The sequence below is a fragment of the Thermobia domestica genome, chromosome 7 (genome assembly GCF_964235325.1).
Source record: "Thermobia domestica chromosome 7, izTheDome1.hap1.1, whole genome shotgun sequence".
Classification (NCBI taxonomy): domain Eukaryota; kingdom Metazoa; phylum Arthropoda; class Insecta; order Zygentoma; family Lepismatidae; genus Thermobia; species Thermobia domestica.
In genome coordinates this window covers 16,274,817-16,300,084 of record NC_137460.1, presented here as the reverse complement: position 1 = coordinate 16,300,084, position 25,268 = coordinate 16,274,817, and the positions used below count along the sequence as shown (strand labels likewise).

The window sequence follows — 25,268 nt, the reverse complement described above, 5'->3', positions numbered from 1 at the left end:
CCCTCCCAAATTTTTAAAGGGGTGCACAAATGTACCTATGTCTTATGATAGGGAATAGACCCCTATACATAACCATATAAGGTAATAGGACTTCATCCAAGGAAATAAATTGGGCCAAATACCAAACACATGGTACAACGTATTGCTTACGTTTATATTTTGGCAAATTTGTACCCCTAGAAGGGAACAAGGTGGACCACCCAAATTTATCATAATACATGTTAGGGTGCAGTACTATAATACCAAATGTTTAAATTGGTCAATTTCCAAAATTTAAGGGGTGGGCCATGGTACCCCTCCCAAATTTTTCAAGGGGTGCATTAATATACCCATGTCTTATGAAAGGTAATGGACCCCTGTATACGTCCATATAACTATATAGGGTAATAACACCTCATCAAAGAGGATAAATTAGGTCAAAAACCCCCGAAATTTGAATTTTTGGCAATTTTTTACCCATGAAAGGGAACGACATAGACCCCCAATACTGATAGAGGTACATACTATGGTCCTAGGCTACCACACCAAATTTTTAGATTTGGCAATTTCCAAAATTTAAGGGGGGTGGTCCTATGTACCCCTGCCAAAATTTAGGGGGTTGGCCAAGGTACCCCTACCGAAATTTAGAGGGGGTGTTCCTAAGTACCCCTAGGTCATTGACCCCGGGCCAAGGTCATTGACCTTTGACCTATGACGTCACAAAGTTCGGGGTCAAAGTCCAAACCTGCACATAACGGGACCACTACTACTTCTGGCATTTTTGTGTACGTGAACGAGTTTTGAACAACGATATTCAAGTCGAACACATTAGTGGGAATGATCCGTTAGCTGATCTTCAGACAAAACCTCTTGAACGTGTGCGATTTAACTCATTGCGTGTAAATATTGGCGTTTATTACATTAAATATTTATAAATGCAGTATTTTGAAGGAAGTTTTGGAAATAAAACACTGCACAAGTGCGTTTCGCATTTCATTTTTTTGTTAGTGCTGCTCTCTATTAGTAAACAAATCTGCTATGTTCGTATAATATAGAAGTGTGTGTGATCGTTGTATCAGTACTGCTCATATAATTTCTTTTGTGATTATTTCTAGTGTAAAATACCTCACGCTGAGGATTCCTGTGTTAATAAAGACTCTTGTAACAAAGAGTTTGGCAACATTGTAGATTAACTTTGAAATATTAGCAGTTACTCTACAAATTCATCACGTAGTTACATCACTTATCGCCAGATGGCGTTACAGCTGACAAGCGCACAGTAACTGGAAATTATAGTTTTCATAAGTCATATTGAGTGTATCTAGGAATTATATCGAACATACTGATTGGCTGATCATCTGTTTCAGCGTTCTTCATTGGCTAATCATTTCTTGATTGTAGAATAGGTTGTCATTGCTCGTACTTTTCTTTAGGATGATAGATGTTGATACTAACACCATCTCTAAGCATGGGTTAGCTTAGAGCTTTATATTATGGTCTAAGAAAATTTACAAGGATAATTTATATCCCAAGTAGCATTTTGGGTGGGCACATGATTGGGCCAACCGACCATAGTTGGTTGGCCAACGGTGATTTTGGCGGTACTGGTAATCGTTGTGCCAACAATTATTTGCAACGTTGGGCCAACAGAAAATTTGTACAATTGGCCAACCAACCAATGGACGACAGTGTGCCAACCATGGAGGAGTTGGGCCAACAAAATTCCAACAAAATGCAACGAGAAAAATCGCAGTTGGCCAAAGATCGTAATCCTACAATCTACTAACTATGGTCTTGTTGGGCCAATGTAATGCCAATAAAACACCAATGTGAAAAGAAACAGTTGGCCAACGATTGTTATCCTACGGAACGCCAATATTGTGACAACAAAATAGAACATCGTCTTTCGATGCGTTGCCAAACAACGAAGAAATCCTACGTTGAACCACTGTTTTGTTTTCGCTTGTTGGCATCGATGCTTGATGGATTGTCGAATTTGCCGTTGGCATTTTGATAGTGGCTTTGCCAACGATGCTTACAAATAGACAACGTTTGGCACACCGTTTGACAAGGAAAATGTTGCTTGGGATGTATGTGTGTGTGTTAGAGAACTTACGCAACGGATTGACACAAAAGCAAGTCTTCTGTTATTAACTTGATTAACGTGATAAGAATAAAATGCATTTCTAGATAATCGTAGTAGTGAAATAATTGTCATGATAAGTGTACTTTTAAAAACTGAAGAAAAAGTACAATTGGAGAAAACCTTTATTATTATTACTTCTACATTAGTATTACGAGAATAGTACCTTCTGTGAGACAACAACAAAAATGCCAATCCTCAGGGACATTTTGATGCAGAATAGTTTTTTTTTAATTAGTAGGTTTCCTTTAACTAATCGTTGAAGACCGGGTACAAATACTACTTGGACTTTTAGAAAATCGGTTTCCTAGATAATTCTAGAAGTGTGCCATGCTAAAAAGGCAATTTTAAGTATTTTTGAATGAAAGAGTTTTCGAGGTTTTCTCCTTTTTTTCACAGTGGAAAATATTTATTCTTAAATGAGGCTATGGCGGTATAACTAGGGATTTTGTAAGATTCAAGCCCCCAACATTAGCTTTCCTAACTATTATCAACACCTGCGGTTTGTGATAGAAACGTTATAGTCCAATTTGTAATTTAAAGGAATCTCCACTTCGTCGAGAAAAAACTAAAGTGAAACTGAATTTTTCTGCCTTTTCACCATCAGGATCACAATTACAGTTTTCAACATCCCTGCTTAAATCTCAGCTCAAATTTTATCCCTTTTATGTACTCTATAAAAATGCCGGGCCCTAATATAATTTGGGGTGTTCAGAACACATGGGATTCAAGTTCAATTAACAAAGCTGTGAGAAAAATAACAAAGTTTGCATACATAGAAGAACAACCACTGGTTTCTGCAATATAAGATCTATTTACAATACCTGGATATTAATCTTTCAAGCACTAAGTATAAAATATTACCAAAATATCCTAAAGTTATTTGAATATATTGTGCTTTGAGTGCCCCATTTAGGAATTACAGCGGAGATTAGAATTTAGTTTTTTATGTCATCTTTTATCTTTTTACGATTTTTGTCTGTTTTGTGGGGTGCTGAGAACCCCACAGGAATTCTTAGGGGTTCTCGAGCACCGGAACACCTTCGGACCGGCGCTCTTGTTTCGTTCGCTAACATAATTTTTCATTCATGTAAACTGATTTCAAATATATGTATTTTCTTGTACAATATTTAGGAACTTTCCCATCTATAATAAACGGTTAGCACGAAAAATAACTAGTCTCTATAAAAGAATTGAATGATCATAGATCCAATGCGTATTCATTTGCACACGTCGGACAAGAAGGCATTAATTCTGTTAAGGAAACACGGTTTGTAGTGACTATAGTAAAAGGTGATATTATAGTAACAAGTATTAAATAAAGACGAAAATTTCCGTTCTCAGTAAGGCCGTGAGCAGAAAAGAAAGAACCTGCAGACCGTACCTACAAAATATACCTTATAACAGATATCCTACTAGACAGAATTTAGTTCGATTTATATAACCTGCAGACCGTACCTATAAAATATACATTATAACAGATATCCTACTAGACAGAATTTAGTTCGATTTATATAGTCAGGATACGATTCTTTTTACCGTTGTATCGAAATTTCCAAACTGTAGTTGTCTTCTAGCCAGGGACGTACGCAAGAGGTAGGTGCTGGGGTCGACCTTTCTGTAAATTTAGCCTAATTTTAGGGGCTATTGTAGGAATTTAATATGAAATACCCTCATATTTATTTTGTACCCCTCCCGAAATAAATTCCTGAGTACACTACTGCTTATAGGTTTAACTTCAGTAGATCTCCAATTGTTTGAAGGTGCTGGATTAATTTGAAAACTTTTCTGATTTATACTGCGAAACGAAGCTAGAATGGGAAAAAAGAGTTTTTTTCAAAAACAATCCTATTATCCTTACTTTTTCTCTTCTTAGGGACGTCCAAGAGACACGCGAGTGGCGCGCGTCTGACACCTAACTCTATACTGAAGAGAACTATGTATAAATCATCATCCTACGATGACTAGAGACGTATCAGGAAATTTTAAACTTTCTACAGGATCTTTGGCAAATTCTGGGGATATTCGCAGAAGAGGGAATTATTTTCCCCCACCCTTTGTAGTGAAGATGGCAGATTGGTACTTGTCGCAAGTAAAGAGTACCACAAATGCTATTTTCGCAAGTGATTTCCAGATCTGTATGTTTACCCAGAGCTGAGTCAGAGGGCTTCTAATTGGGGAAAAGGGGATTTTTTACAATAAAATCCTAGTTTTCTTCAACTTTTCCCTCATTAAAGACGCCCAAAGCACCTGCGGGTGGTACTGTGTGAAAGACTACCCTATTCTGAAGAAAATGGCATATGAGTTGTGATCCTACGATAATAAGGAGCGCGTCAGTATATCTTATTAAACGCTTGCAGGGACATGGGTTTAGAAGTAAATGGATAGAAAACTAAATACATGGAAATGCGTCGGGACCGTAATACAGCAAATTATGGATGCGTTAAAATAGTAAATAATATTTTGATAAAGTGTATAATTTCAAAAATCTAGAATCAATATTAATAGGGGAGTCGACTTAAAGCAGGGAATTCGTGTTATTATTCAGTTCAAAATCTCTTGTCGTCGCGAATTCTGTCGAGGAATTTGAAGCATAAAATACATAAAACGACGATCATGCCTGTTGTTTTGTATGGTTGCAAAACATGGTCGCTTACTCTTTGGGAAGAACATAGACAAAAGGTATTTGAGAACAAAATCCTGAGACGAATATCCGGACCCAAGAGGAACGGGAATGAGGAATGGGGAATGGCGGAAACATGATAACGAGAAACTACATAATTTATACGCTTTTCCCTTTATTGTTAGGGTCGTCAAGTCTAGGAGGCTTAGGTGGGCAGGTCATGTAGGTAGAATGGAAGAAAGTAGAAATGCTTTCAAAGCCTTGACTAGAAGACCGATCGGAAAACGACCACTAAGAAGACTAGATGCAGATGGGAGGATAATATAAGATGGATTTCGCAGAGATTGGAATACAAAGTAGAAACTGGATAGAAGTCAGTGGTGAACTTTTGTATACGCGACACTGAACTACCGGATTCTATAGGTTACAGAGTTAGTTAATTAGTCAGTAAATTTTAAAATTTTGTGTGGTGTATTGTAGGGAAATTTTGGGTGAATTTTGATGCTCACTCAACATGCGTAAAATTTCCCCGCCCTCACTATTGATAATTAGTACACTACGTAGTATTTTTAAGCATTCTCTTTATGGCTTGTGCCCAGACTCACAGGGTCTCAAGTGGCCCGAAACTATGAGAGATTTTTTGTCAAGATAAATCCCTATTTCTTTTCAAAAACACAGATCAGGTACATGATAGGGCAAGCTACTGGAACAGCCGGAAGGTCTATTCTGAACAAAACGACGTATCAACTATAATCCTCGATAATTAGGGATGGTGGTGCTGTACTTTCTTAACTGAGAATAAACAAAAACCTTTTAAAAAATATGTTAAAAGGGTTGTCGTTATTGAAAATTTGAAAAAAAAATCCACACCGTGCTTACATCTGATGTATGTCACGTTCATTTAGAGCATATGTGTTTTAAATTTGTTCTTTCAGTAAATATCTTTCTATAATTTAAGAGGTTTGACTTTTTCGCTGGTGCGTGTTAACGTATGGTGACAAATTTCACTTTCAAATAATATTCATCTGATCTACTGGGAGTAATTAGGTTTCTCAACTCTACGTATTAACATGAGTTCTGGACAATTTCATTTAATTGAATGTCTTTACAGTCTTGACATGTGAGATTTTTCTGCCAGCATGCCATACCAGTATGCTCCAAGTTTGAAGCACGAGTAAGTCCCTATTTGCAGTGTGGTGATATCTGATCATTTTAACCTGTATGTACTGAAATATTTTGGGTTCCAAATTCAAGTTAAGATTTTCCACAGATCTGGTGCATGTGGTTTTCATTTATGTGTTTTAACATGTGTATTTTCATACTTTTATTATGATTGAATCTCTTTCCACACTCTGTGCACATTAGAGGTTTTGCACCTGTATGGACCAACATGTGTTTTCTTAAATTTGGCATATGATTAAATCTCTTTCTACACTCTGGGCAAGTGTGAGGTTTTTCACCTGTATGAATCATAATATGCGTTTTTAAATTTGATTTCTCATTAAAACCTTTTCCACACTGTGCACATATGAGACGTTTTTCGATTGTATGTGTTAATCTGTGACTTGTCAAACTTGACCTGCAACTAAGTTTCTTTCCACACTCTTGGCACGTTACATGTTTTCCGCCGCTGTGAACCAGCATATGGTTTGCCAAAACAGACCGCATATTAAACCCGTTTCCACACTCTTCGCACGTGAAAAGTTTTACACCCATATGCATTAAAATGTGTGCTTTCAAACTTGATTTTAAGTTAAATCCTTTGCCACACTCTTCACATATGTAAGGTTTTGCACTTGAATGTAATAGCACGTGTATTGCTAAATTCGAGCTATGGCTATATCGGTTTCCACACTCTAAACACGTATAATTCTTTCTGCCTGTATGTGTTGGCATGTGTTGTACCAAGTTTGACTTTAGTCTAAACCTTTTACCACACTCTTGGCACTTGTGAGGTTTTTCACCCGTATGTATTAACATGTGCCTTCCCAAATCTATCTTCTCGGTAAATCCCTTTTCGCACTGTTGGCACTTGTAAGGTCTCTCATCTCTATGTCTAAACATGTGTGTGTTCAAACTTGACCTTCGACTAAATTCCTTTCCACACTCTTGGCAAGTGTAACGTATTGTACTTTTATGTTTTGACATGTGTTTTCGTAGATATGATTTTTCTATAAATCCCTTTCCACTCTTTTGGTCCACTCTATATATTAAGTAAAAGATGAAAGTAAAATCGTTATAATTATATTGTAAAGAAAGCTTAACTTAAAGAGAGATAGAAAGAAGTTAGTACATAACCTTATCATTTAAAATAAAATTTGGCAAGCACCGAGTTTTTGAAAATAATCTATTTGGAAAAAGATGAATCACATATTTTTCCTGCCCAATTCAAGTTCATATTACATGTTTCATTCTGGATTTATTGCACTACAACTCTCACGGGTCAAACTTAGTCTATACTCTTTAGTATATAGGCATTGTATCCCGGTTTAACACGCCAATTAATACGATTGAAGAGATAGAACACATCGAAAAAGAAGTGACACGTACCTTATATCTGCCAACAAGGGCATTGAAAGGGTCAAATACGACCATAAAATTCAGGCCCAAATTAAAAACGGGACAGTGTAGAATATAGCGAGAAAGAGAGAAGATATTCGTAAAGATTTCAAGTACAAAATACTATAACTTGTCGACGCAAGGAAATGAGGTAGAACGGAACGATGCGAAGAAAGCGAAAGATCCACTAATAGGCCAGTTATGTTTGCAAATTTTCACTATGTGCTATGGAATTGAGCGAAGAGAGTGGCAAATTCTGCTACTGCTATTACTACTACTACTACTACTACTACTACTACTACTACTACTACTACTAATAATAATAATAATAATAATAATATCAGCTCTTCGCAGTGGTAGGTTCAATAAAGTAAGTTCACACATTAGGGCATTTATTATTATTATTAAGCTAAGTAATACAGTGAAACCTCTCAAAACGGACATCGGTGGAACCGATTATTTGTCCGTAAATGAGAGGTATCCCTAAAAGGAAGGGTTCCCTCTCATAACACCACACCACACATTTATGGCACGGTAGAATAAGAAAGTTTGTCCTCTTATGAAGATGTCCGTTAAGAGAGGTTTCACTTTAAGAATTATCCTCCACTATTTTACCCAGTAATTACATGTGAATTGATTACATACGAATTATTGTAATTATTTTGCAAAATTCTGCTATTATTTCAATTTATTGAACCCCAGCAAGTTTTAGTGGATTATTTTTTCCAAAATAATGATTAGTAAAAAATTCCCTCGTCCCATGCTGAAATAACATTCATTTTGTAATTAATACTGTACATAGTTCCAATTTCATTATTTTAATATTCTAACCCTGTTTTTAACGTTAATTGTTGTAATATTATTTGATCTTTCAATCTCCATTCCTGCCTCTACCTGGCTACGTTATTCGCTCTGAATATCTTTCATAAGAAAATTATTCATTGATTTAGTTGTTTTTCAGAAATCCAGTTTTTCAATTTACAAATATTTTGTATCTTTCTGTTTTGTCTTCTTTAATATACCCTAATTTTAATAATTCCAGGGCTTATAGTGGTCTGGTCTCCTGTAAATAGTTGAAAAGTGACCAAAAATGGCCAAAAGCACACGGAAAAGGGACCTAAATCTCATTATTACCCTTTTTCCTTTGTCAATTTCTGCATCACCTCTCTCTTTGTTTGTTGTTTTGTTTCTTTTTTACTTCTTCTTTTTGAGCTTCCTCCTTTTTTAGATTTTCTAAGTATGCTTTGTAGTTACGGTATGCAGACTTGGCAGATGTAAAAGCTTCTGAGTAAGTGGAACCAGTTCTGGCCTATTTCCGAATTTCTTCATCCCAGACATTATATTTAACTTCGCATTAACAGTTCTGAAACACCTGAAATTTTCAAATTCATCACCTACTCTTAAGAAGAAGATACAAGAAGCATAACACAAGACGAACATGATGAACCTCACAGGCACATATACACAACGTTCAACGAAGCGTTAACTATTACGTGAGAAACCTAAAAGATTATTATGATGGAAGAAAGAATAGAGGCAGAAGGGTCCTCAACCCCACCTTGAGAGCTTAAGCATCCACCAACCGTCCACTGTGCTTTAGAAAGAATAAAAGCTGAATGAGAATAAAGCTGACTGTTTCGCATGTGGCAGCAAGTACTGAAGCTTTCAGAAGAGTAATGAGTAACAAGTTACTGCCTTTTGTCACTTGTTTTTATATTTTTCTTAGAAATCTGCCAATGCAAAACATAAATCATATGAAAAAGTATCTTTACCTCTCAAAAAAGTAACTTTTAGTGACAAATTTGAAAAAAAGTACCTTTTAGTGACCAACTTGATAAAAGTAAATTTTAGTCAAAGAAAAGTGATCCCTGTTCCAATCAATGAATTTACGTGAATAAAAATGTACTTTACAAAACATTAAGCTAGCGCCAAATGCGTTCCTGGATAACACTAGACTCAGTCTAAAATACGAGTATATATAATTCTTAATTCGACCGATCTCTTTATTTCTAAACACGTTTTGACTACACCCTCCTAACGTCCGTCCGTTGATACACCACTTGCAGAGCAGGCTCGAAACCAGCCACGCAGCTTCGGGTCAACATGAATATGTTAGGAGGGCCCAAGTCATTAAACTTTCTCTTACAAATATCTAAATTGTGCATTTTGTATTAAGTTCTGGAGGGGACATTAAAAATTTAGGGAGGGCCAGGCCCTCCCTATCTCCCCTCTGGTTGCGAGCTGTTGCAGAGTAGCACTTACCAACTGAATCTGGTATAGGCTTATTATTATATTGTCATATTTTTCATTATTGAAAAGGTAGGTGAATGACCCCTCAAGACGTTGCCAATTTCAGTCATCTATATCTGTCCATCAATCTTTTTTTCTCGCAAAAGACAGCGGAGCGCAGTAGGGTAGGTATCAGCGGTCTATTTTGCCAATTGTTTCGATAGAAACACCGCCCGAAACAATGAGGTCATGTGGTTCTCGAAGCCGTACATGAGAACGAGGTCGCTTCGTATTTTGAAGTGAAATAAAATAAACAAGATTATTGCCTTCTATCCTAAACGCTAAAGCTTTTTTAACTTTAATAAATAAGATATATGATACTAATTGTTACAATTGGATTTGGGGAAGCATTCCTTTTCCATCCACGGGTGTGTGTAAAGAAATTTGGAGGGGTGTTAGGGGGGTGTTGGGGGGTATAAATTACTCCCTGGTAGTAATATGGGACATCTTCCTATTGTTGAGATCAACTATATCTATAGTGATGTATATTTTGTTTTAATACAGCTCACGCTAAGTAAGTTACTCAAAGCTTTGTTCTTAAATTTCAACAGTCTTCTCTCATGCGTATTAATAACCAAGTACATAATAGGAGAACCTGGGTTTGTAACAATGTTTTGTAATAAAGTTTGATTGAAGGATAATAGGGGGAAGCCTCCTGTTTTAAACGTGGTGTTGCATGTGAATCCTGTCTTCGACAAGATGTCTTGTAAACCTGTTCAACACAGGGTTCATCATTCTTAAAAGATTGCAATTAGTCTTGATAGGTTATTGTTAAAAATTCAAATCCGGCGTGGGATAGGTTTATTCCAATATCCACATTTGTTGCAATGATTACAGCAACAACTATAACTCACATAAATTTTTATACATCCAGACCACATTTCTCCTACAACGCGACATCATTGATATTAAGCTTGAAATTATAAAATTCATTAATCTTTACTGACGCACATACTAATAAAAGTTTATTGATGAGACACAAGGATCACAAACGCATCTGGGATAGCTTTTTGGTTCGCAGATGAATTTCTGTAGAGTTTATTCTATTTTAGGATGATTCTACACAAGTTGCTTATTGATCATTTATTTATATTGTATTTGTCCGCTCCAGGACCAGGGAAGTTTCAACATTCAAAGGACCACTAACGAAAGATTCGGGTAACCTTAAGTTCCTTATCTGCGACAATATCCACATAATGCCTACAGCTCAAAGTGTGATTTAGGAATAATATTCCGAAAGCCATAAGCGCGACTGCAAGGTGTATATGGAAATGTTGTATAGGTAGAGTCAAACAATGATAATCCGGGTGTGTTTTTTCCTTCACCAGTTGTATTACAAATTCTAAATAGAATTTCTTTTGAATTACTAAGATTAATTCAATAGTGTCTTTTTCTCCTAAGGATCTGTGAAGGAGATAGTTGTTTTGCACGATGCCTTTCCTAGCTCATGGCAGCATTCAGAGCACTAACGAGGTTTAGGTGGGACTTGTAGGAAACCCCTCAACTCACAGCAAATTTACGAGGTCTTTAGTTGTAGTTAGGATTCCTAGTCCAGTGCGACATATGATTTAAGTAACGGTGTACCCCTAGTTCAGTGCGACCTCGGAGCGGGTATAGGTTATTTACTCAGTGGTCAGACTATTACCTGGTTTATTCGTGGTCTCTCTTTTATGTTGTCTTTGGGTGGCTCGTAGTGGTGGGTAAATTCACGGGAAGATATTTATCGGGAATATTAACGGGAAGATTCCCAAAAATGGGAATTTTCCGGGAATTTATGTACAATCACAAAGAAAATTGCATTCTATTACTATATTATAATATCAAAGTTAAATTCGTTTCTATATCACAGTATATTATTACTGTTGTCCCCAGAAGAGACTTTAAAATGTATATTCTGATCGATATTATGTTATTTTATTAATATTTTATTATATTTAGAGAATACGCATAAATGGATATTTATTTACAGTATGTTCTATGAAAGTAAATATGTTTCAAAAATGGTATAGTAAGTCCACATACTTTTAAACCGCTGATCAGTTTAAATTTACATGTAAGTGGATTATAGGCCAGGGAAAAAAACGAGAATATTCCCATTTTTAAAATTCCTTCCCACCGGGAATATTCCCACTGCCCATCACTAGTGGCTCGTCTTCTTTCGGTTTCCTTTGTATCTTTTTCTTTAATGTATCGTCTGCTGGTTTGTAAATATAAGCACGTGTCGTAATGAATAAGTGCTTGTGTAGTGATGTGCGGATCCTTACACCCCTACACAGGAAAAAATAATTTGCTAGATTATTTGTGGAAAAATGCATTTATTATAAAAGGAGGTCAGTTTCAATAAAACACTGATACAGTTGAAAACAGTGTTAAAGACACTGCAAAATTAGTGATGGTTATATTCCCGGGAAGTTGTTCTTCTGGAATATTCCCTGCGAATATTCCGGAGAAGATTCTCGAAAATGGGAATTTATCCGGGAATTTATGTAGAATCAGAAAGAAAATTGCATTCTATTTCTATATTATGATTTCAAAGTTGAGTTAATTTTTATATCACAGCATATTATTACTTTGTCCACAGAGGATTCTTTAAAATGTACATTCTCAACGGTGTTATGTTATTTTATTAACACATTATTATATTTATAGAGTACGCATAAATGTGGGCCATTCCATCGTCACGGGCAGGATATTTACATTACATTTTTGATGCTTTAAAGTTGTATATTTCTAAAAGTATAACATAAATTCTGCTAATTGTATGATATATGAGCAGTACAGACTAAGGAGTATATGTTGCTGATGCTCTCAATATTTTTTTCTGGTTAGAGTAGAAAATATTAATTCCTAAAGGTCTGTCACTGGTGGGGACAAAAAAGAGAAGTGACTGTCGACACACCAAGTGAATGTTACAAAAGTCTGTGAATTCTTAGCTCAAAATGTTTTTATTTAAACGGAAATTTATAAATGATGAAATTTTTAAACAAATTTCACATAATAGAAATTTGCCAAATATTTATTTAATGAATAAACTAAACTTTACTGTGTCACGGGCAGGACACCGTGTGAATCAACACACAACATCTCAATAAGAATGATTTCAAAAATGAAATAAAATGGAAAATAAGTTAATTTCTGTTGTTCTGTTATAGCATTTTACATAAATAAATATATTTAGTTTACTTGAGGCTCGGTTTTACCACATAAAAATACTAATATGCCGTACACTTATTTCTCACCACCTACACTTTAGGAAATGGTTTTATTTGCCCATTTACACCCACCTTGTAGGGAAATTCGTACAAAACACTGTCTAACAGTATATAAAATAGGTGCTGGTATCCAGTGCCCTTGCCGTGGAAAATCAGCGCCCGGGGCGAGAGTATACGACGCGTCGCGACGGCGCCCCCGTAAATATGAGTGAGATCGACAGACCAGCCGCAAAGCGTCACCATGGTTGGCGCGATGCGTAAGAAAATTTTCAAAAATAAACCCTGCTTTTCCTTGATTTTGAGTACTTTTTAATACTGTTTTCCTTCCATTATATATATATATATATATATATATATATATATATATATATATATATATATATATATATATATATATATATATATATATATATATATATAATTTTTTCCTTCTGAATTTTGCGCTCCCTTACTCTGACGTCCGGGGCCCTAACCACGCTCGCCCCTCCCCCCGGGGGCACAGCGCTACTGGTATCAAAGGTATTTTTTGATCGAAATGCACGTAAGACACATCTTCAACAGTCTTGAAAATTTTACCGCAATCGCTTACAGTCTTCATACGAATTTCCTTGACTTCTTCGTCCTCTTCCACTGGGCTTTGTGCGATAGTTGCATGTCTATGTTTTCTTTTTCTGTCCACTAGAGAAAAATTCCATCAACAAAAATCTTTATTGTGTTATATCTTCAACAGCTGGTCTAACACAAGCCTTTTTAACATGCAAACCTAAGTCGTCGCTCAGGATAGCTTCATGGCTTTCGGAATCATCATTTTCAGAATCTGAATAAAAGTCTCTTAGAAATTTAAAGATATTATACGGAGGAAGCTCTAATTTAAAAGTTCGACGAACTACCAAATTTTCGCTGTCAAATTGCAGGAATAATTGTTTTGATTGGGGACATTCAATTGACAAGAGCATTTTCCCGTCTTTTATTCAAACGTTTTTTTTTTTTTTTCAATTTCTGCTGATAATAGTAGTAAAACAGATATATTTTGAAACGAAGAGTACGAATTTAGCAGCACATTCTACAATTACTTTGTTTTGTTTCACAAAGTTCCATACTGGCCGTTTTGTACGTACTTCAATCCCATCTACTGCTCCCTTGAAACGAACAGAAAGGTGACACTAATGATAATATTTATATGACATTTATTTTAAGTTAAAACATCATACTGACAGTAATACATAATCCTCTATTTAAGTAAATAATGTTCATGATTAGAAAACTTTATTTTAGTATACATGGAATAATTTTCTACCGTGAATAACCAATGTATACAAACTATCCCACCAGTGGCATGCCCACTGTCACGGACAGGACAAGTTTTCAAATTGAAATAAATCGAAATATATTGTTAGCATTAGTCCAAAATTTGGTAAATGTGAAGTACACGTGAAAATTGTTACTTCTACTAAGTACGAACCACATTCATAAATTTAGTAATTTAGTACAATAACTTTTGGTAGTTTTCTGTCACGGGCAGGACACTCAAGTTGACGTTTATATCTTTCATGATATTATAAACAATTTTTATTCTGTAAACACTATTTCAACTGCAGCTTGTAGCAAAAAGAAGCATCTTGAGTAGCTCGAAGTTACTTCAGCCAAACATGCACAATATACCGTAAAATGTTGCCGATAACAAGAATAAAAATTTTCCTCCCAGCTGACATGTTACAAACTCAAAACTCAGACTTAAAACTTTACGTGAATTCTAAGTATAAACAAGTTTTTCTTTGTGAAAAAGTAAATTTCGTTCTATTTACTTCATATATACGTAAAAATGCATTGATTTTTAGTTTTCGAAAATTTGGGTTCAGGCTCACTTTTGCGTGGAATGGCCCATATCTATTTACAATATGTTCTATCAATTAAATATGAAGTAAAAATTATATAGTAACAGTTTAAATTTATATGTAAGTGGATTTGCTCAACTTCACTCTATTACTGATATTATGAACATATTAAATTTATAAATGTTATAAACCAATTAGATTGGGTAAATACTAGAACATACATGTCTCACCAATTTATCAACTTTTGCGGATACATATTTATGTTCACAAAATTTGCAACATGCTTACTTATCTTTATATTTTAGCACGAAACATTGCCATACACGACCTTTCATTCTAACTATTTCTCGAAATTCCATACGTTAATTCACATGTAAAAGAAGTCCGAGTACCTCTTCAGAAGTTCGAGTAAGAGAGAGGAGACATACCGACGTCTATTACTAATGGTGGTTCAGGGTTCATTAATAGTACTTCATCTCTATTTCTACATAATTCTAAATTACTTTACAAAATGGTTCCTTTTCATCATTTGTAAATTAGTACTTTACTAATTCTGGCTGTTCTTTAGCATTGGGGGCCAGATTTTGCATCTACTTTTGCCTTGCACCTCTATTCCGATGCGGTTGTTTCATGGTTTCATACGTTAAATTATGTTACGAACATTGAATTCAGACAGCAATGCAGAGCGAGCGTTAGCGAATGTAGGCGGGTTAGAGTCCCGCATGGCACGTTGTTGTCTGTATTCGTTACCAACGATTCACTTTCTTTTCTCACATAAATCACTTCCACTGACCTTTCCGTTTTGTATAAATCCCCTACTGATCTAAAAAAAATGTGTTCGTTACTTTCTTGACTACTTGAACATCACTATCAACTCATTTTTCACGTAAATTATCCTACTTTTTGCTAGTTTTGGCCGTCCAATACTAAACAATTACCTTACATTTTAGTGCAAATGGAAATGGAACTGAAGAAATCATATTATTAGTTATATAAAGTACCGTCAAATAATTTTAAATATTTTAACCTCCAAATTCTTTAAAACCTAGAAGTAAATCATAGTATATTTAAATAAAGTAATTAGTCATATGGTTCTATAATTTGGAAGATAAAGTAAAGAAATGTAAATAAATTCCTTCTTGGGAATTTATAGGGCAGGGGAAAAAACCCGGGAATATTTCCATTTTTTAAATTCCTTCCCACCGTGATTATTCCCACTGCCCACCACTATGCAAAACACTATAAAATCAATAAAAACATTTGTTTGACTCTGCCCAGCTAAGCAGGACCAAATTGTTACAGACACTTTCCTAAGAGGGGCAGAAGGTTTCACGACTGTAATTAATAAATGTACACTAACGGTTGGGATTGGTCAAGTTTCTTGTTTATTGAAATCAGTATCTACGTTGATGTCACACACGGTATTTTCAGTCTGAATTATCTAAATTTCAACTGTTGTCGCCGGTGAGTTAAATCTTTACGATGGTAATGAGATATCTAGGCGATTTGTTAAGCTTTTGTTGTTATAACGAGACTTATTAAAGATGAGGCACAAATAGGATACTTTTATGATAAGAATTAAGGAAAAAAGAATCTCCGGAATTGGAACCCTGAAGATTTTCCCTGAAAAGGAAAGGAAAGAACTAGTGCACGCGAACTTTTGGTCGTTTTGTTTAATGTTGCCAGATGCCTGATTTCATGAACATTCTGTATAAGGAAAAAAGTGACGTAATAGACAATTCGTATTGATGAAGCGATCTGGAAAACGAGAGTATTGTGTTTGGACCTTGCATGGATTAATGACTTTTGGCAGTAAAAAAAAGAAAAAAGTGCTGAGTTTGCATATTGGCACCTGAACGGAAATATTGATGCACAGAAGCTAAAAGCACAGTGAGATAATTTGTATAAGTGAAATAAAGAAATGCGATTTTATGCGTGGTAGTACAGCTCTTCTGTTTTCCTTTTTCTTTTCTTCTCTTCCTGCTCCATCTTCTGTTTCTGTTAAGTACTTGTTATTCTGTTGTATTCCTCCTCCGTTTCTGCCTACGTAGAAGTCCGTGCTAACAAAATGACGTTCATTCGGCATAGAATAGTTTTAAAAGATCTATCGAGATATCCTATATTCTGTCCCTAAATTTGGAAGGTAATTCGACTCTGTACAAATGTGGATTAAGCTTGTGTTTTATTTCTGAAGGTCCTTCGTAGTCAGTGGTAAAATGTTCGGAGAGACTATGCTTTCTTGTAAGGAAATATACTAAAACGTAATCTCCTGGCTTGTAAGATGACCGTTTATGCCATTTGTCGATAGAACTTCTTTTGTTTAATGTATGCCTGCTCCAGATTGGTTTGCAGGTTCTTTCTAATTACGGTTAATTTATCTTTGTCAACTTGTATGTTTTCTTTAGACCCAAACGTGCATTCCGTTTTTATCCCAAGCTCATATCCAAATAATAAAACCTCGATAAGTATTTCGTCCCACATTGTATATGTGTTAAATCTCAAAATAACGTGTAGTAGCCATTTTTCCACATAGTATGATGCTCTTGTTCGAAAAATTTTAGACAATTTCCTATAATTTTGTAGGTTTGCTCTAACAATCCAATTGAAGGGTGATTACACGCTGGAGAGTATTTATATGTGAAATCTTACTTCTACGAAAGATGTAGACGAGCGGCTCCATGTACTGGATATTGGTCCAAATAAAATGTCATAAATGCTCCGAATTTTAGAGTGAGGTCATGTTCTAAAAATTTCTGCTTTTCAGCATTTATTGCGTTCACTCGTTTTGCAACAACATAATGCGTAGTTAATCAATATATAATAATTTCGTCCTTCTTTGCTTGGAAATGGACCAAGTTCGTCAGACACTCAGGTTGTTGCTAGATCTCCTGCTCGGCCTTTTTTTCTCTGGTAAATTTTTAAATCTTTGACAATCTGGGCAAGTGAGCAAGATAAATTTTTAGATACGGAATATAGAATTATTTCATAGCAGTTTTAAAAGAGTTTGCAAATCCAAAGTGTGGTCTGGTTGCTTGCCTATGAAAGGTTGTAAACCACAAGTTGGTTAAAGACTTGGGTATACATAAAATATGTAATAATCCGTAATCGAGATGATTTTGTTTTCTGTATAGTATGCCGTCTTTAAGACAAAAAAATCATGACGATACACCTGTGGTGATTCCGTCCGGTTCCTTTTCCTCTAAGACAGAGATTATATCATTGTAATTGTCATCTTTACGATGTTCCTTTTCTATACTTGGTAAAATATCGTTATTTTGTACTTGTAAAATATTGGCTTGAAGACTGTTCGATCTAAAATATGATAATCTTCACTATTGTCTTTAGTTTTTTTCTTTCTTTATGATGCCTTTTGTTTGTCCAAGTCTACTAATTATGTCGGCGGCGTCATTAGAACCTGGCAAAAATGTTGCTCATAGTTGGCTCGGAATAATTTGAATCTTGTATACTTCCCAACAGTGGCGGCGATTGGACTTTAAAAGTGTGGGGGCAAGACATGATCTGAGTATTTTTATTTCAATCTTAGTTTCTCTGTTGTTTCTAACATTTTGTTTGACAAAAGGTTGTATAACCAATAGGGTAGTATGTTTTTCTGTTAAAATACCATATATCGTATGTCATATTCTATTAAGTAATTTGACAAGAGCAACGTAAGTGGGTACTAGCCCTAGGTACTCTTAAACAACGAAGGTGTAAGAAAGATTTGATTCCTTGCTGTTGAACATCTTAAAATTCTGTCTGGAAAATTGTCTGATCAAGATTATTTAATAACAAATTTGCAAAACAAATAAATAGAAAGGACATTATTAATCATACTAATGAATAATGAGGCTTGTTTTGTAGAAGTTATATTGGAACTAGGGATTAATGAACAAATCATATTGTTAATTCCATACATGCTATTAAATGAAAGATAGAAAGAAAATGAAAGACAGTAAATACGACAAGCATATGCTACGACTTTAAAGCAATATTTGCATTTGCAGCTTCCCGAAACATGTTCGTTCCCATTAGGACCTGTTTTCCCTTTTTTGGAACACATCAAAACACAACAATACTTAGAATCACTCCACATTCGAGTTATACAAAATAATCCCAAAACCTAGAATTATGTTGAGCTCATTAAATTTAATTGTATATACATTCGCACACACTGGCGTCTCTGCCATGTAAAATTTGAAGGGGATATCAAAGAAAGTGATTTAAATGGTACTACCTAGCTCAACTTGTTTTTTATTAACTTCGATTCTATTTGTTACCCTTCTTCTAACCTTCACGGACCCCAAAGGTATATCAAGAACTCGATTACAATCGTTTCAGAGCCTGAATATTCCAAATAAGTATAAATATTATTATTTATGTGATATTCTGTCGTTAGTAAAAAAAATAAATTAGAATAAAATATTAAATATTTTGTACTTCAAAATATTTGGGGGGATGCGTGCCCCTCGTCCCCCTTACAGAGACGCCCGTGCTCGCACACCCCTAAACACACCACTTCAACGTATATTACAGTGCAAAACAGTAGTAGATCTTCAAACTATGCGTATGCATATTAGGGTTCGAGACGAGGCATTTTCCGAGTCGAGACAAAGGGTAACTTGAAGATAAAAGCTTTTAGAAGCTTCTCCGCCATTTATGGCTGTTTTTATGTTTCTTGTTGATTGTAAAGTATATGTAATAAATTATTGTTAATGACATGTCGGTTTCTTTTATTCTTTGTACTCAAGAAGATGGTTGAAGAATGTGGCGGCTGGGGCTGAGAAGTGTACATTGTTTATATTATTTTTATTGTATTTAGGAATTGCGTTTGACCTTGAATAGTCACATACGCCGAAGTTTGTTTTGGAATTTCTAAGAAATGCTTATATTTGTTTGGGGAAGAGGTAGAACACAGGTGTGCGTTAAAAGTTTTTATTGTATTTAGGAAGTGCTTTTGACCTTGAATAGTGACGTACGCAGAAGTTTGTTTTGGAATTTCTAAGAAAAGCTTATATTTGTTTGGGGGAGATTTAGAACACAGGTGTGCGTTAAAAGTTTTTATTGTATTCAGGTATAGCGTTAACCTTGACCATATACCTGAACAATAGATGTTTTTGGAATTTCTAAGAAAAACTTATATTTGTTTGGGAGAGAGTTAGAACACAGGTGTACGTTAAAAGTTTTTATTGTATTCAGGTATAGCGTTAACCTTGACCATATACCTGAACAATAGATGTTTTTGGAATTTCTAAGAAAAGCTTATATATGTTTGGGAGAGAGTTAGAACACAGGTGTGCGTTAAAAGTTTTTATTGTATTCCGGAATTGCGTTAACCTTGAACATATACCTGAACAATAGATGTTTTTTGGAATTTCAAAGAAAAATTTATATTTGTTTGGGGGAGAGGTAGAACACAGGTGTGCGTTACAGGTTTTTATTCTTGACAGGAATGTTGCTTGTCCTTGAATAATCACGTACGCATACCGAAAAAATGTTTAAAAATTTCAGGATTAATAGGTAAATGACCGTGTATTTCTTAGAATTTTAATAAATTCCAAGAATTTTATGTAACTCCAAGAATTTTAACTAATTCCCAGAATTTTAAGAAACTCCTAGAAATTTATACGAAGATTACCGAAGATCGCCGAAGTTTTCCGAACGATATTGAAATTTGCAGAAATTTCTTGAACTTTTACGAAAATACATGCATGATTTAATTTGGTATTTTTTATGTTCTAAAGGACATTATTTAACAATTGTTTACATAAAAAGTAAAATAAATATGGAAAGTTTAGTACAGTTACGCGAAATTGGTTTTGAGTGTTTGAAAATTAATTTTAAAATTTATAAGATGATATTATCATATATAATTGATACTGAAATATTTTCGGAGAAGGACGTAAGATGTAAATGTAGTGTAAATAAACTAGACACGAATTGTATAAAGAAAGCAATACATGAGTGGAAAACAGATATATTTTGCTATTTGCCGCTTGCTGCTATGGATATTTTAATGAAATGGAACATGAATGTTTATTTTGGGATAAATACGTCATGAAATCACGAGTGAAAGATATTAGAGAAAACATAGATGTGGAAGAAAATATATTTTATACGTATGCGAAATCACATTTTATTGGTTTGCTTACAAGAGATTCATTTTATAACACATACTTTAAATTATTGAAAAGTCAAGTGTTTTAAGTGATCTTGTGGATATTCTTCTTGATAAAGATAAAAAGTGCTGAATAAAATATTTTATGTACATACGAAAAGTTTTGGTGTTCGTGAAAAATGTGTTTGAACATTTACCGTTTGTAATTATTTCATAAAAGAAGAAACTTTTAAATTGCTACCAACTGTATTAGTATTACGGAAGAAATTAATGTGCGTGTGTGTGTGAAGATTATACAAAACTTGATATCAGGTAATGTTATTATTAAATATTTTAAGAAGAAAAAGAAATTTTGGAAACCAATACATGTTTAATACTTATCTTTATTTTTATTTTCTTATATTATTTGATGCATAGTATTATTTCACATATTTGTATGGTATTAACTTTTCATTTCAGTTTACTTCATCTTAAGAAATCAGTTAATGTATAAAATTACTTGAAACTAAGTATTAATGCTTTGAGAATAACATATTTGAAGAATTGTATAAACAAAAATTATTTACAAGAATTAATTTTACTTTAACATATTTTATTTTATTAAGTCACACAATTTAACATTTTCGAAACATTTAACAATGAGTGTTAAACTAAATAACATGAAAGAATAAATAATTAATATTTGCGGAACATCTTTAGTACGCTCACACGACTTTTAATATTTTCGAACATTTTAGTATGCTCACGCAAAGTGTTCGAGTAATTTATTACGATCGGATAAATAAATTCGGAGTTTTCGTAGAAAACGAATCTGTTAATATTACGAGAGGATAAATAAATAAATAAGGACTTTTCGTAGAAAACGAATCTGTTAATAATATGAGAGATTAAATAAATAAATGAGCTTCGTCTGGAACCGACCCATTAAAAATAGTAGTTTACATAGCAAAACGATACGTAAAAGATACGAAAGGACACATGAAAAATTTCATTAACATTTATATGAGTTTAACATAGTTAAAACTTATTTTGTGTAAAGTTTGTATAAGTTAGTAACACTGTTTTAGAAGTTAAGATTTTTTCGCTAGAGCGCAGTAGAAGCAGAGAAAGAACAAACGATTTTAATACTTTGTTTTAGTTGTAGAGAATATTTTCTTGTTAGAACACGTACTTTTTTCGTGGGGTTAAGAAACGTGGTTTGTGCAATAGTAAAAGAATGAATTGCTCGTGTGATAAATCTAGTATTGATATTAATTGAGTTAAATTAGCTATAATTAAATGGATACCGAACAAAGTGTTACTTTGTGGAGCATGTTATTATCATTATTTATTCAAAAATGACATTAGACATAAGTATGTTGTAAAGTAAAGAAGTGTTGGACTTGGAAGCTTGTAGTATTTTATTAAAAGAATATACGTGAAAGGAAATTATGAAACTCTATATGGATTTACACAATATCCATAATAAGAAAGATCATATTCTCACACAATGCATTTTTAATAATCTTTATGAGAGCATTTTATTTCATGTGGTATTGTCTGATTCTGATTTTCCAAGACATATTTTGACATAAAGATGTTCTACATGGTTCGTACAAAAATAAAACTAAATAATTTGAACTTTTTGGGACGCATGCGCATTCGTTAAAAGTTTGTGCGCATGTGCAGACTTGTGATTGTCTACATAGGAAAATTACTTAAATCAACAGTATTCTTGAAGATGTGTAGTAAACGAGTATCTGCATCAGAGTATATTTCTCCAAGAGAAAAAGAGATTGCGTGTGAAAAGCATCAGAAAATTAGTTTTCAACTTCCATGGGATCTTGATATTCCTGAAGAAGAACGAGATAAAGTGAAAATATTATATCCTACGCAGGAAATAGAAGAATCGTTTAGAAGATTTTATCGATATGGTGATGAAATCCATTTTGAAAAGTGTTTCCTAATACACATATTGAAATTCAAGAATTAGACAATGTGAATTGTACGTGCAATCGATTTAAAATAAGTGATTTATGTGTGAAACAACTTCTTGAGAATTATCAAGAGAGTGAAACACTATTGCGCTCTGATTGTTCAATTAGAACACCAGATGAAAATCTACATAAATGTTTCTTAATATTTAATAATAGTTTGAAACAAACTGTGTGGGAATTCCTAATTCAGAAGAAAACTCGTGACATAGCGTTTGAACTTTATATACAGAAGCTTTACTGTACTTTACTGAACTTTAATTCTTTGGATAAGGATTATAGACGAAACGCTTTTAAATAGATTTAATTTATCATATGAATCACTTACATTTTCAGATTCATATATTTGTGAATTGGTTGAACTGTTATTAAAGAAAGATAAAAATGTGTTTGAAAAACAAACCATGCACTTATGAATGTAAAACTTTTTGTGTGAATGAACAGTGTGTGCTGGAATGTATTTCAAGATGGAAACCAGAATATAAATTTTTGTGCGACGGGGGCTTTGAAAATAGCCGCATTTTAGATGAACATCAATGCATTATTTTAGATAATGAAATGTTGTGTTTTAATGCATGGCGTGTTCTGCTACGACCAGAGACGTTTGATGAACTGTACAAAATCTTTTCATCATATCATGATAATGAAATTCACGATTGGACATTTGATTATGCTTTATATAATATTTTGTTAAACATTTCATCAATTTAATTTTGGAGTTACTCCTGGAAAAAGATTTCATTTATAATTTTTAATATGTTTGTGTTAATGTGTTAATGTGTTGTTTAATGTGTTAATGAAATAACTAAGTGAAGTGAATGTTATACATTGTAAATAGTTATTACAATTTCAAACCGAAAAAATTCTATTATGATAAATCTATGACATTTACACGAACTGAAAATTAAAATAACGTATTTTATATACTATTCATATTATTTATGATACCTTATTACAATTTTATTCATGATATATATTGTTGAGAAAGTAAAGTTAAATGGATTTATGTTTTAAAATTTTTAATAATTGGCTCAAATAGAGACAAATAAATGTGACAAAATTAAAAGATAAAATTAAGAGTCAAGAAATTACAAAACGCAGAATCAGGTTAAGAAAATAGATTTGAAAATTATGTTGTCCAAGTTAATGTCTTGGTTTATGTCAGATGTAAATACAGACGTGTGAATGTGCAATGTTCTGATTAAGAAGGACAACAAAGAAGTAATGCAGAGTAAGAAATATTGTGAGAGTCGTTGTAATACTTATTTTGTTATTTGTTAATTGTTAACATCAACACACATTTTAGGATGTGACAAAATTGTCAGATTACGGAGATAGACGTCTGGAGATTTTGTCTATTTGATGATCATTGCAGAAATATGGATTTGGGCAATGAGATAGCAAACACGTGGAGTGAAGTGAAACAAGCTGACAGTTTGGGAATTGACATGTTGGAAATAAATACCCTACCAAGATTGGAAGGTGATCATTCGAAGGAGAAAAGTCTCAGACGATCATTCGAAGAAGCACAGTCTAAGAGGATCATTCCACGACAAGCATTCTTAGACGATCAGTCGATCAGTAATAGCTTTCCAAGTATTACGATTCGACGAGATTTATTTAGAGAATATTCACTAGCTATAGTGAACTTACCTACAGTATAATTTCTACAACTATTCTACGTTTTAACATCTTGGTAGCATTATCATTACAAGTGGTTGGACTAAGCTCTGCTGCGCCTTTGCTTCATGAGGACCATCATCAACATCGATTCTGAAGGAATGTGTTTGCTATTCGATCATCGTTGTCAAATAGAGAAAATAGTAAGACTTCGCGGGTTGTGATCTGCTAACGTTTTGTTCGTTCTCTACACAACACACAGTACACTTTAATAACAAAATCTTTTACTGAAAATACAATGTTTATTAATGAAACTTGGCATGTGTTTATTTTCTTGGAATTAGTTACTGAATTTTCCCGTACAATATAGAGAATGTTCGGAGACAATCTCCCTGCGTTTTTGAGCTACGCATTTGCTATAGAAGGCACATGTAGGGGGGTAGACATGGTGGAGGCGACCCTTGGTTCTATTCTCGGGCGGTTCATTGTGTTACATTACTAAGTTACCCACCAATGACATGATGGAGGCAGCCTTAGGTTCGATTCCCAGACGATTCAATTAGTAAAATATATTTTGCTGTTATATTGTTATATTGTTAAGTGACCCACCAAATTACATAGTGGAGGCGACCCTTCATTCGATTCCCGGCGGTTCATTGTTTCAGATTACTAAATTACCCACCAAAGATATCGTGAAGACAGCCCTTGGTTTGATTCCCGGGAGAATTAAAAGTATAAGATAAAGTTGAGATGGTACATAGAAATATATAAGAGGTATTTTACTTTAATTTAAAGTTATTAGACGAGGTTAAGGTTGATTATTATTATGTGGCGTTATTGGTACCTTTACAATAGTGAGATATTTGTTATATACGGAAAATAGTATTATAATAAATATATGAAGGAATTATTAAGACTCG

The 25,268-nt window shown here is 34.0% G+C and overlaps 1 protein-coding gene across 2 annotated transcripts in view; it reads right to left on the bottom strand.

The window, feature by feature from the left end:
• Window positions 1-5,528: 5,528 nt before the first annotated feature.
• The window catches only part of LOC145688831 (uncharacterized), a 73,427-nt gene continuing 53,687 nt past the window's right edge, over window positions 5,529-25,268 (bottom strand). For both annotated transcript variants that reach the window (XM_081763000.1, XM_081762999.1), the window contains exon 3: window positions 5,529-6,948. In XM_081763000.1, coding sequence (XP_081619126.1) covers window positions 6,000-6,948 — 949 coding nt within the window. In that variant the 3' untranslated portion in view covers window positions 5,529-5,999. The remainder of the gene's footprint in view (window positions 6,949-25,268) is intronic.